Source organism: Argopecten irradians, chromosome 1, assembly GCF_041381155.1.
Source record: "Argopecten irradians isolate NY chromosome 1, Ai_NY, whole genome shotgun sequence".
NCBI lineage: Eukaryota > Metazoa > Mollusca > Bivalvia > Pectinida > Pectinidae > Argopecten > Argopecten irradians.
In genome coordinates, this window is record NC_091134.1 from 62,869,097 (window position 1) to 62,884,210 (window position 15,114).

At 35.9% G+C, this 15,114-nt stretch overlaps 1 protein-coding gene across 1 annotated transcript; it reads right to left on the reverse strand.

The window, feature by feature from the left end:
- Window positions 1-1,663: 1,663 nt before the first annotated feature.
- LOC138304718 (organic cation transporter protein-like) lies at window positions 1,664-14,647 on the reverse strand. Its single transcript, XM_069244962.1, has 10 exons — window positions 14,244-14,647; window positions 11,831-12,080; window positions 10,419-10,522; window positions 9,682-9,836; window positions 8,997-9,165; window positions 5,188-5,409; window positions 4,683-4,909; window positions 4,023-4,204; window positions 2,897-3,048; window positions 1,664-2,354 (listed from the first exon to the last, which is right to left on the reverse strand). The coding sequence occupies exons 1-10, from the start codon at window positions 14,384-14,386 to the stop codon at window positions 2,261-2,263; spliced, it is 1,698 nt and encodes a 565-aa protein (XP_069101063.1). The 5' UTR covers window positions 14,387-14,647; the 3' UTR covers window positions 1,664-2,260.
- Window positions 14,648-15,114: the final 467 nt, after the last annotated feature.

Here is a 15,114-nt window from a genome sequence, read left to right on the forward strand (position 1 = left end):
CATCTGTTGCATGACGTAAAGAAACAAATTTGCCTTCCTTTACGGTCAAATCACATGTACCTAGCCATACATACAAAGCAATGGAGCCAAACAGTTTCACCTTTTTGGATAAATTTGCAGCCAACCAAGGAAGGAAATCTGGAAGTTGAGCTCCAGCTTTACATACTATCTCCAAATCAATATCAAATGGTTTGGCTAAGTCTAGATTTTTCTTCAAATAGAAACCCTTACTACTCGTAAGAATTATAACTTTTTTAGATTCAACAATCGTACAACAAATAGGCTGGTCAATAAATTTGGTTAACTTGCTATTACTCATTTAACAGATTAAACATATATATTACTCACAACAAAAATATGTACGTCTTCAGACTGTCAGCCAGGAATCCTCAGCTCCGTTAGGACAACCCTGCTCTACATCGTAGATACTGCAATAAAAAACTAGAAATTAGTTTTATAACCCCAAATAGCCACAGTACGACATACAATCGCTCACCTGTATTCTCGTACACGTACCGATCGCACTTGCCTACACACACGCATTCAAACAGTAGTCACGTATTGTCGTGTTTGTGCAAAAAGCGAGGGAAATGGAATATTAGAATAGGAAACGGTATTGGAATCTATATATCACCGAGAAATTACGTAAAATGCAAAATTACTATAAAATATTTAACGATAACCACATATAAATCGTAGGCCGCCTGATAAGTGTACACCTGGAACACTCAGCCGACAACCCACACAGCACTCATTCTCTTTCTCAATACGACATATAAAAAATTACATATATACAGTTTTTACGAAAAATGTCATTGTCTAAACACCGAGAAAACAAATGTCCATCGTTCCTAGTCCCGCCACGAAGATAAATATCCCGCCATCTGCCTTGCAATTGCGCGGAGACACATTTCCACATAGGATCCCACACATGTGTGAACTATAGTCAGTTCCAGATATGTCGGTCTAGTACCATGAATCCTGTGCGTCGCTAACGGATTGGCCAATCCTTCCCTCGGGAACCTGGTTTCATCATTAGACCACAAACTACGTTGGGCGCCATTTGTAGACGGGGTGTGTAATTAACAACAACGTGGGTCTTCCAGTCTACGCTTTATTGGATCGAAATATACAAAAAACCTACAACAAAGACAAACACACCATATAACACCACGTAGACAAATATGAAACGGACTATTCACAAAACGAAAGTACAAACCTTTCACACTTGTATACACTTACCAGGCGTCCCATAGACAGTATACAGTAACCAATGTCCTTGCGGACGCGGACACGCTTTAGATGTATACAGCACAACCGGACTTGTGGGAGGCCGGAGTGAGAATGAATATTCGCGGGAATCTTTTACTAAAGTAAGAGAAAGTGAACGATGGGATGATGGGAAATGCACGTGGTAAGTCAGGTCCGTCCGTCAACTGTCACTCAAACACCTACATGTACATACACACATATCAACACCTGTACATGACAGGTGTGACCTCATGCGCGACGACTTACGAATACCCACTCACAGAGCACACACATGCATACATGACGTACTAGAATGTTTCACCTGTCTACATATCAATACGCATAAAGTACTGTTATTTACATAGTAAAAATGCACTTTTTACAGTATAGCTCTGTGGACTCCCCTTCCCTACTTTGTCACATCTTTGAGGGGGTCCGCTATACACATCCCAGTCATCCGAGTCATCATGGTCAGTTTCACTTGTGTCTGACCTTATTTCTTTATGTTGTGTGCGTTGGCTTCGCCGTGACGTCAGAATATCGCCGATTTCACGATTTCAGATTCGTCCGACGATTCTGTCTCGACTCCCCTAGCTGCTTTAATGCTCTCCTCAGCATTTTTAACATCCTCATTGTCGCTTTCGACCGCTTCCTTTGTGTCTAGAATTTCTCTACGTGACACTGATTTCACGAGTCCAGCGCCATCAACCAGTTGTACTTAATAAGCAATAACTTTCTATCGAGATATAGTTTAAATAAGGAAACAATAGAAGAATTATCAACTCTTCAGTTAGAAATAGAATGTTTGTATATTGTATAGCGAATAAAGGACATAAGAACATTAAATTCATAAAACTTTGAAAAAAATCTTTTGTCATAATCTAATGAAATTAAATTCGTAATAATTTGATGTACGTTTCCATATCTTTTTCAAGAGATGAATTTTTGCAATTCAATACGCAACGCCAATGTCAAGAATAAATTCAAAGTATTTGATGGGTATCTATTCTCATGCTTCGTCCTCGTTAATTCCTCCAGTAGATTTGCCATTTGTAGTCTTTCGAAGAAGTGTACTGTCATGTTTGGTGATATGTGTCCTCAGTCTGAAAACATATTCACCAGTAATTACAATTCCGTCAACATTTACCAATATTACAAACATATATATTACAGCAAAACATAGCTCGATACAGCTGAAAATTGGCGCAGTGATGATTTAAGTTAACCATTTAAGCAAAAAAGGTAAAACTTTGGCTCGACTCAGAGCGAAAAAGGCACATTTTCAAAATGACCACCAAATGACACATATTTAAAAATCCCTGTATAAAAAATACTAAGAATACAAATGTAATTTTTGACAATTTGTTTTGACAGATATTGATAGCTTTTATTTGAAAATCTCATAACTTCTTTGATCTATGTCGAAAGGGGACTTCAACGGCACTGACACCTCAGAAGAATACATCCGGATCCTTGATATGACATTAAACTAATAAAACCAAACCAACACCAAATCATTAAAACTTTTTGTATACTTTCAACTTTCAATGCCCTACTGTTCAAAACCTGTATAAATTGAATAGGAACAATAATTAAGCACATATCTTGCAATAATAAATCACATCATGGCACACAACATACTTACTTGCCAAACATAATACCATCCTCTATGGTTTCCGGTAACGCCATGTTTAATGTTTCCGGTAAAAACAGGGACGATAACCCTGCTAAGATGGTCATCACTCCAAACACCGCTACAGGAAACACCTTGCCCGTCATACCACCTATGAAAGCGGCCTGTATAGGAAAGTTTATATAAGGCTAAAAAGTATATGTCTGTTTAGGTTTACCCGACCGACCCTAATTTTTTTACCACCGACCCTATTTTTTTTTCACTTTTCCACGAAAAAAAATAAATGTCGGGATTTCGATCTCAGACTCCTGTTCCTGCCATTTTATTTATTATTTATTTTTAATAATGTAACCCTAAACAGACATATAGTTTTTGGCTTAATGAAGTATTTGCGGTGTAATTGCGCCAATAAAATGCCAGATAAAAGCAGAAAATGCCAGATAGGGACAATTTCTATGCTTATGATGAAACTTTTCACTTTAGTTTAAGACAAAAATACCATTGCTTTAAAAGATGAATATATTAACAAAAATAGCCAAATGAGAGTGAAATCGGAGTATGAATATCATCCACTGAAAGTACAATGAGCATAATAAGAGAGTATAAGCTTCCTGTGTTACATTGACAATGAGTCCGTTGTTGTATTCTATCAAGTCTAATACATCATTATGCCAAAGCAATTAAAACCCGTATGGCGTCTCTTGATGAGATCATGTTTACAGATAGTAAAACATGGGTATGCACTTTACAGCAGTCTTCACCAATAAGCAGCTATGGCGTATTTTCTATAATCCTTTTAATTAATAGAAAATAATGTATGGATAATATTGGGAACAATTTCGTCTGTTTTTTAAAAAACCTTCTTCCCTAACAACACTTTATTTAACAAAGGTTTGACTGTTTTGCATAAATTGAATAAATAAATCATCATTAAGTCAATAAACTGATCGTGTATTATTTAGACCTCAACTTCACGGGGTATCCTTTAGCCATCTCTCTAATCTGTTGTCACCAGTATTGATCTAGGTATGAATGTGTTACTCATCTCGATTTTCGATCGTGACGGCAATCAAATACAAGGGTTAAAACATCCTAATGTTAACCTCATCCAAAGTTAACATTTGTTTTTTACGCTTACCGAGTCTGCTATGTATGGGGCTAATATTCCTCCGATCCTTGATGCACAACAACTCGTCCCCATGCCGGCATTCCTTACTACTGTCGGATAGAGCTCGGCAGAGAATAGATAGAGTGTATTGAATCCAGTCGATACAGCGAATTTACCAATCATCGCAAGTATAACGATAACTACCTGATTCTCTGGAAAAATAACTTTTTTGTGTAAGCAAACAAAAGACAGGTTATACGACTGGAGTACAAATAACACTCGGCAGTAATGTTTGCAGAAAGTAGGTAGTAATAGACGATAACAAAGGTATGGAGAATTTACTTATCTCCGACAGAAGAAGTAGTTTGTATTAAGTTACAGCGACAAGAAAACTTTCATTACAGAATATGTCTAACTAATAATGAGTAACTAGAGCATATTTAAAAAAAAGGCAAATTAATTGAAAGGGTGTTATGACCTTCACCGTTATCTGTTGATTTAGCCAGACCAAAGAATATGACATTCTATTTTGACATAATTAATTGCTATGTTTTAATATTACAAGTTTTACAGGGCTAATTTTAACAAGAGTGAAGTAACAACCCTAAATATGTTTCATTCTTATTATCTTATACATACGAAATTATGGTTTATATTATGATAAATGATGATAAGTACGTAATAGTTTACCTATTTCCCCGTACATCATTGGGATTATTATCGATGCGCATGCGCATCCCGCAAGTATCATACTGAGACAGTAGAGTGGTTTCCGACCAACTCTATCTACCAGAAGTATAATCACGGTGATGGCTGGGAACTCCACCAGGCCAGATAAGAACATATTGAAGTGGAAATTCCCGGCAAGGTTTCCCGTATTGAGATACAAGCCATAGTATGTCATGCTTGCAATACACCTACAGACAGAACATTATTTCGTTTTGGTATACCACCTGACAGGAAACGCTTCTCCGAGCACCATTGAATTGACGCCAGGTTGAACATTAATCTATAATTGTGATTTACTTACATGACTACATGTTATAACTTTGCACTAAGAGCTTTTGTTTCAATTGACAATATCATGTTATGGTATGCCACTGACCATTGGTATTCCCATATAAATAACAATATACAGTGTAAAAACAAACATATGAAAAAATAATATACGGTATAAAACGAAAAACAAACTAACCAGTTAAAGAGAACAATGAGTGTGCGCACTAGCATGACACGTGATGAGAACAAGTGCCACATCCTCCCAGAGGGCTTCACTTCTTCTACCTCCTCCTCCATCTCATCTGATAAATCGTTTTTTATTGTCGTTTTGTTGACCCTGGCTATCTTGTGAAGGGTGGTGCTGGCCTCTTCGTATCGTTGTTTGGAGATCAACCAACGAGGGGATTCGGGGAGCAACCTACAAATTGTAGATGATACATAACTAAATAGGTGCATTGGCAGGGACTCTTAAACCCATGTTTATGTTCTCTATACGAATTTCTTAGTAAAATGAATAAGAAAATAAAGGAATGACAACCGCAACTCGGTGAACTGTTTTGTTTTTCATTTCAACAGAAATAACCCGAAAAAGGTGAAAAACATGTTTGTTTATTGCCATGGTACTCACCATCCTCGATACTCCAGGGGTTACGATCACGTACGATCTCTGCACCCATGGACTATCTCATAGTAAAACTTAATGTAGCTCAGGGGAACAAATCTGAACCAATCACAGGCCTGCAACAAAATTCTTTGAAGACAACAGAGAAAGCGACATCCTACTTCAAAGCCACACAGTGTATCGTTAAACGACTCTTTTGATGTATATTAAATGACTCCAGTTGCCTCCAGTTTTACTATGAGATAATCCAGGGGTGTAAAGATCGTAAATGATCGGAACCCCTGGAGTATCGAGGATGGGTACTGACAAGAAACGTATTTTAAAACATTTAAATATACATCCGTTTTTGTCAGTTTTCAAGGGGCTTTCATGAAACACTGGATTAAAATTTATCTAAATTGTCCATTGTAAGGGGGTCGAACGTGTCTTGGTATGCGAATGAGTAATTTGGTATGCGAAGCAAATATAGCGCCGAAAGCTTCGCTTTGAGTGTCAACAGTGATTGGGAAATCACCAATGCCTCTTCTATGCTTCATGCAACACTCTTATAGATGTTGCGTTTCGGTGACAAAATGATTGCAGTTTCTAAAAATGCATTATATAATTACTGTCGTCACTTAAAAAAATCTATCAAAGAAATATCACGCGATTTTCACGCTAAAAACAGCACCTGGGCATGGTACAGGACTTCGTTTGGATGAATTTGACATTGCAGTTCGTAAGAACAGCCGTATAATAAACAGAATCCCGTAAAATAAGCTATCAAAGAATGTCTGCCCTGTTTCCACGGTGAGAAATGACTGAATTCATAGTGCCGAGCGTTTTATTTCGATGTACGCAATCATTGGTATGCGCTGTCGTGGACACCATCGGTTTTGGTATGATGTGGTCTGTTTACATACAAGTGATGTAGATATTTGGAAAATGGTATAACTGCTTAAATATGTGATGTAGGTATTTTATTATTTAAAACAATGTTTTTGTGTCAAACATTCTATAATGGACTAAACATCAAATTTGTAAGTGAACGCTTTTTGTCGGGCATACTCAAGAAAAATCCGTAATAAAAGGTAAAATTGCTCGAAACGCAAAAAAATACAGATATGTTCTTTGCCAAATGTAACATCATAAATTATGATTTTCTGTTCACATCATATTGCTCCATGATCACCGAAACTTAATTAAATATTTCAATCAAAAAATAACTTTATTTTTTTTAATATGTGCACTTAGACCTGTACATCCGTTAAGTGTGAAAATAGAAATGTCAAAGACACAATGTAAAATGTAAGGATCGGACGGGAAGGAACGAACATACAAGCACGTTGGGGGGAGGAGGGAGGGGGGTACCTGCTATATTGTAGACTAGACAAAAAAGTGTGTCGTCTTCAGCCGATATAGTAGGCCGGGTATGTATATTCGTTCTAGAGGTGGTAGGGGGGACATAAATTAAATACTCCATTCTGACGAATTTAAAGACGCAATTTCAAATTGAAATATTGATTTATTTTATTGATTTTATGTGCCCCTGTGATCAATGCCCCATGCACCCCTCGATGTAACAAACTCCTGTGGTCTAAGCCATGTTCCATACCCTACACCTATGCAGTTACCCAAGGAACGTTCGTTTCTCCAATATTGATTCAATGTGTACCTGTGACCCAGGCCATATGCAGCCTTCCAATGTAACAAACCGCAGTGGTATGTCTTACCCATGTTCCATACCCTACAGCTATGCACGGACGCAGGTTGATAACCAAATACTAACTCGCGCACGTGCTCGAAACAGGTTAGTATTCAAATACTAACCTGTGCTCGTGCATTGTAACGGGCAGTACGTTCAAAAACAACTCCAATCAAACAAAGGAGCTATGCGAAGATCAAATTATCGGCACCCTTGTGTAAGTGAAACCAACAAAAAACTATACAACATAACATTATATATGTAATGTTATGTAATAGAAGCCACCTATCTTACATACAATAATTGTATATGTCCTCAATTAGGAACGAGGCCCTTTGGTCGGGATATGCACTCAAACATGACACAGGTTTAAGTCAGCCATCATGTGCACAGAGACGGAACAGTGCTGTAGCAGACGATTATTTTGAGCTGAGAAACAGGTATATTATATCAAACATGTATAATAAACAAACTTAGTAACTCAAGAATTAAGCGTATGATCTCTATCTTAATGCATCACACGCAAACTTCGTCTATGATTAAATAAAACAGAAATCATCAAAATATATTCAGACATTAAACTAACCAATTATGCAAAACGAAAAAAACACAACATCGATTTTATGGATTATTACATTTGTTTGTTTGTTTGTTTGATTAAATTAATGGCTTACTAATGTAACAGCCATGGTCATGTATGGGATGTGTAGCGTGTATGAAGTGCTGGGGGGGGGGGGGGGGGGTGTTTATCCAAAAATGGAACATACTAAGTATCTGCTACAGCTATAGGTTCATTGTTTGTTGGACCAAAACTAGTTTATCTTACCCATCTGTTATAATAACAGCATTAGATTTTGGTAAATAACATGTTAATAAGATAATAGAAAATACGAGTTTAGTAGTCAAACACTAAAATTCATCATACCAAAACTGGTGGTGTCTACGACTACGCATACCAATGATTACGTACACCGAAATAAATTGATTGGTACTGTAAATTCAGCCGTTTTTCACAGTGGAAACAGGTTCAACATTGTTTTATATGTTATTTTACAGGATTCTGTCTATCATACGGCTTTTCTAACGAACTACAATTTCACATTCTGTCAAACAAAGTCCTGTACCATGCCCGAGTGCTGTTTTAGCGTGAAAATCGCTTGGTATTTCTACAATAGATTTTTGTTTAAGTAAGGACAGTAATTATGCATTTTTAGAAACTGCAATTGCATTTTTAAACTGCAATCATTTTGTCACCGAAACGCAATATCTACAAGAGTGTTGCATGAAGCATAGAAGCGACAAAAGTGATTTCCCAGTCACTGTTGACACTCGAAGCGGAGCTTTCGACGCCATATTTGTTTCGCATACCAAAATACACCTTCGCATACCAAGACACGTTCGGTCTCCTGCTTGTAGAGCATTATTAAATCGCTTGTAGAATTGTCTGGAAATTTAAAAAAAAAATAATGCATTGGAATAAGAAACTGAGAAACATATAGGAATCCAATATGTTTTAATTACCAAACCAGTATAACAAGTTTGTTGGAAAAGGAAGGACGCACAAATGTAGTCCGTACTCTACGATAACATATTTTTTAAAGAAAGGTACAATTAAATCGAAAAGACACCTGAATATTAGACATAACATGTGCCATACATATATGATAAAAGAGCTTAATCGTTTGAACTCCATACCTACCACCAATAGCCAATAAACAGACCAATCGGTGCTGAACAGATAATATTGATGTAGTACCAATGTCTGGCCAGGTAGCTTACACCTGGTAGGATTACTAATCCGATGATGAAAGAATATTGTAGAATCATACCAGCTAGCTTTCTTTTCGAGGGGCCTGCTATTTCAACGCCTGAAAAGATAAAACACCAACAAAAATACAAAACTGTAAACATACATGTGTTACCAAACTACATGATTGATTTATAGTAAGCTTATTTTGGATGTTTCCGTGTTAATATCAAGGTAAATTGATGTTGGCTTTTAGAAAAGAATATAAATTGCTTAATGTCAGGGATTCCGCAGGTTTTTGATCCAGACGTGCATCTCGCTTTAGAGAAATATGAATGGAAGGGGGAAATGAGAAGTGTAAAAAACACAACAGACGCGGTAATATACAAAAATATGTATGTACAAACAAATCCTCTTAAACAATGAGTATGCTGCTGTCATTTAATAGATATAATGCTCAGACCCGAAACATTGTATTCAGCTAGTTCTGTACAGTAATATCTCTGGATTGAGCTATAAACTCACATATATATTATTTGGTATATCCACTAAGTTGTGAATTAAAAAGTTACATAGATATTATTTGATATATTTAGCAACTTGATGTTGATTCTTCCACATAATACACGTGTGTTACCTATAACAAAGCCTACGATGAAGACGCCCTGTGCTTCAGCACCAATGGCGACCGTTAGGACAGCGTAGACAATGTAGGACGATGACCAGGATGACCCAAAGGTCACCACGAAATACATCATTAAAGAAATGTAAAATGTCACTTTGCGGCCGATTCTGAAATAGAACAGCATAATGAATTATAGGATATAGTGCAATCAAGTTAAAGAATCTTGACGATCTGGCATATACGTTCAATGAAAATTGTAATCATGTCTGATATAAACAAATATCACATGAACTTTCATTATACAATAATTAAAATATTATTGTTGCCTCGATTTAAATCATCTTTTATATATAATATCTAGTTTGTTCAAGGATGCGCACTATGGTTTCTTAGACAAAAGCGTAGCAAAAAATCCACAAAATTGTCAAAATAACCACATTTTCATAATTTATGCATAATTTCGGTGGTAACCAGGGCAACTAAAGCTGTAAAATTAGAAAACATTCATTACAATTTAATCATGAATTTACTACATAGGTCGAACACAAGAATATAAATCCTACATGTAATTCACAGTTTTGAAAAATTGGCGGATTTGGGGGCCAAAAATGGCCCAAACCATCCATATTCCTTATGCGTCAAACAATCGTAATTACTGTAGAAAAAATATGGAGGATGGGGGACATGTAAGATATTATCTCGAATCTTGCCAATATGTGTAGTTGTAAAACAAAGATATGTGAACTTACGTGTCGGACATATTACCAAACACCACTGCTCCAATGAATTTTCCAACGAAGAACAGAGACTTAATCAAAGACGTTATGTGGTTGTCTTCACAGACGATATTGTACTGTTGAGAAACAATAATTAATGTCAAAAATATATAAAATAAAATTTCGTGCTATATGTGCATTACTACTTGTTGAATTCGCGTAAGAAAGGTGAACTACTAGTAATCAATGAAAAGGTCTTCGGCAAAACGTGAATGTTCAAACAGAATCGTTTCTTAGCTAACTTCAACATTTAAAGTATCACGATCACGGTAACTGTATTAAAGCTTCATTGTAATAAACATTTTGTTTAGAGGTCGGTTACTACGGGGTATAGAGATATACACGGTATAAATATCATAACGACATGGCTTTCAATTTCAATTTCAACAAATTTTATGACATATTATATACAGTCAAAAGGATTAGACAGCAGGCAAAGGCTATCTAAGTCTTCTCCTTACTACATGATATAGGGATACAACTTACAGCACGATGCTATGCAAATATTTGCTAAATGATGGGCTGTTTAGTAATATAGCTGCATGTACCTGCATGTATATGGTTTACAAGACATGTAAATGCGCATGTATTATAATACAAAACATATCATGTAATATACAGCAATATATATCACACTTTATGTGCATAATACTGAATGTTTACGAGACCTTTGTTCTAGATACAATTTAGATGTGTAATACAAATACCACTTTATGTTAATCTGAAGTTATTATCATTATTCAAAAACGAATTATGTAAAGCATTTTTATTGCCGTAAATGTCTATGTACAAATTAATAGAATTGTTAATAACGAAATAAATGATCTTCGTGAATTAACAAAATTTACAATTAAGATAATGTAACTAGCATGTTGTCTTGGATAACCAAAATTGTAAATAATGAATAACTGTAGAGTAGCTGTACAAGTGACTTGCCGCAATCTAAGCTGTTAGTTGTGTAGCTTTCGTATGGTTAACAAATAATTTTGATGATAACAGAAACATGTCCTTGATATGATCATGAGATTACGCGTACTAGACAATTATGAAAGTTGTAAATACGTATTTGTGTACGACCGATGAACGAATTATTAGATTGTTGTATGAGTATTTTTTATGTTAATCATTGAGTAATGAGGTATTACGGAATAACATTTGAATTTATTTTAAATACCTTTGATAAATTCAAGTTTAAACTACGTAGTTGTAGTTGTTCCCCGCTTCATCTGCGACACCACTGTTCAAATATAGGTCACATCCGGGTCATAGTTACACACAAAAAAATTGTGAAAACGGCAGTATATGGCTCAATAGTAACAAGACAAATCCAATAGGAACAAAATATTTAAAGAACACGACGTTTTGATTTAAGCCTGAAATCATACCTTTGATGTAAATGTTTCTTCAAAAGCGGAACCACTGTATACCCACTCCACACATCTAACCATGGTGGCGTTGATTGGTCTACTAGAGTTGTCAAACTTGACGGTTTTTCGGTCGAAGGCGTACAGGTGGCACTGATCGTAGACATGTGTGACGTCGTTCGGTGACGGAGGAATGTAGTTGTTGATCAGAATCTGCTGATGATGATTGTGTATCGCGTATGTGTCATTTTCTAGGTCAGGAATTTTACATCTGCATAATGACACCGTGAAAGACTGAGGCATCAAATCCATCAAATACATAGAGTTATAATATAACTGAATATATTTGACATCAGCGCAAAAATTAGATGCACAGTTTACAGAATTAATCAAGAATCGCCAATATTTTATAGGACAAGAGCGTTATTTTGCAACGCTATTTTGTATATATTGTTTTTGTGAGTTATACTGATCTTTTAGACTAAGTGATAAATCGTCGCTTACAAATCAATAATATCACCATCGATACCTAATAGGGTGAATACTGTATATAGTTCTGCAATATGTAAAGACTTTTATTGTTTTTCATTTTATTTTCCCGTTGCTTAATGACCGAAATACAGCAAGGCCATCGGAAATATAAAAACCCGAAGATTGAAAAAAAACAAGATGCTTGTGTAGAATCTTTATTGTGATGAACTGAATTATTCAAGGATTAAAGTTTATTTCTGGCGGTTCTATTGGACGATAGAGTTGAGAAGGGTATCGATATTTGGAACAGACTCCGAAGCGGTCAATGAAACAAATATCGATACCCTACTCAACTTCATCCTTCGATAGAACCACCAGATTTAAATTGTATGATATCGTTTTGCTCTGACGGGTATTTAGAACAGCCACTCGAAGTTGGCGGGAATACCCACTAAATATCAATGTGCATGCAAATAAAATGAGTTCCGTCTGAAAAAAAGCATATATATGAGGTTTTCCCGATATGAAAATCATCGTTTTATCTGGTGTTAAAAGCTCGACATTATAAAATAGTTTGATTTCAGGCGTTTACACATTATTGATTAGTTCATAACGTGGCAGAATATTTAACGTAGTTATGACACGACGTCGATTCAAACCGCATGCATCAAGGAGGTGTGGCGCGAACGGAGAGTTTTCTTACTTACTTGAGTTCTACTTTGATCTGTTCACGTTTACAATTACTTGAATACACTGGTGTCATAACAGTTCGGTATATATAGAAATATGTCATTATTTCTGGCTTTAGGAGGTTTCCAAATGAATCGGACATCGGTCGAGGAACAGGTAAAACATAGATAGACCTAGGCTAGTATACCGTAAACGTTACAGATTACCGACTCTCAGAATGTTAACATAGAGTTGCATCGTTGTTTCAATCACTTCAATAAATTCTGCAGATATCGATTTTGGGCATGGTAAAAGCTACAATGATAATATTCAGTTTCATTAATATATTGAAGCATCCAAACTTATGTAGGTTAGTCGATCACTGTAGATAACGAACAGGTCTTGCCAGTCACACTGAGCTGAAATAATGTAACAAGTCGTTTTGGTTAAGCTTGTCCAACTCAAAGGCTGTTGTTGTCCTGCCTTATCTTATCCATTTCCATGCAGAGAAATGTTACAAATACACACAGGATGCATATGTTAATCGAACAACACAGCGTTGTCGACACAACATGTAAAAATTGCAACGTCATCGGAATGTGCAAAACTTAACATACACAAGTAAACATTGCCCAAGAGAGACGGTATGAGTTCAAACCTATTTAGATACATGTTCTTAGATTGTGAGACCGGTACTGAAAACAGTTTCTGATGCGAACAATCATATATTCATATATTCATATATCATGAGTACTCCTGGTGAGTGCAGGTCAAAAAAAGATAATCGTAACTATACCGACACAGTGTGTATCGTATACCTTCTCACGACGTGCCTTCTCTTTTGATGTTTATAGGGAAGGTGTCATAAATTACATTTTTACTAACTAAGGAAATGCAGACAACCGGGAAAGGTGACGGTCCGATAGGATCTGTGATTCAGTGTTAAAGTAAGTTGAGAAATGCTTTATTTCTCTTTACTCTACAAATTATACAGTATAAATTCATTTTCATGGCTGGGTTAACATTAAAAAGAGTAGTTTGATCTCCTTCCGTGACCGATAAATATCAAAGTTTTATACAAAATGGAATTTTATCCTGTAAGCAAAATTCTATATTTGTTTGTACTGATGGTAAGGGAGTTGTCTAATGATGCTCAGTTCAGAAATATAGCGTACGTTTCTCACAGCTGGCCGATTGAAAGATTTTACAAAGCATTAAATTAACCTCCTTAAATTAATAGTCCTCTGTGTTCATGAGATGATGCATATTTAGTGCATATGATAACCGTACCTACCTATGTTCGGGTGTATGTAGTATCACCACTGTCATTACACCGTACAATCCAGCGAAGATCGAGCTCAGGCTTACCAAAGCAACCACAAACTTCTGATAATTCCCGAATTCACCAACTCTTTTCAAAATATCGTCTAAGGCCATTTTAGGTCCCGCGACAAGCAAAGGTCCTCTTCCGAAACTGGGCCGAACGACTTAACGAATAGTACTAGTGATAGTACTTGAGTAAGAGCCAATCAAAACCGGGGATACATTTATCCAGGGACTTGATATTATACAAATATAGCATTTTGATGAGGTCGATACATGGTTATATCGACCTAAGAAAAAATATTGACCGAGGATATTTTTTCTGTGATCGATATAACCATGTATTGACCGAAATCAAAATGCTATAATTGTTTTATTATTTGCTGGATTTTTTTACATTTTGAAATGAGTGTGAAACTAAATATGCATCGCATAGTATATTCTTCTTCGTGATGACATACACAATCTTATGATTTTGTAACAAGTTAAAAACAACATAAGAAAACAGTATCAACTGATGCATTTCACGTTTTTATTACACCCGGTGCATAAAATTTCGAAATAAAATCCACTTCGACGTCAAACATATATTAACAGATTCAGATTGACATCAAGATACATTCTCTTATGCTTAGTACTCCATTCCGTAAAATAAAAATCGCATACATGTAGTAGGATTAGTCTAGGCCTAATGTTGTACTAGCCTAGGTGGAATTTAAAAAATAAATATCAAACGTATTCACTATTCAATGGCTCCAGATGCTTAATGAATGTTATTCGATAATGTCCTACTCTCCTACCGTATTTATGTTGGAAATTTAAAAGTTTAAACTGTAGTTCAG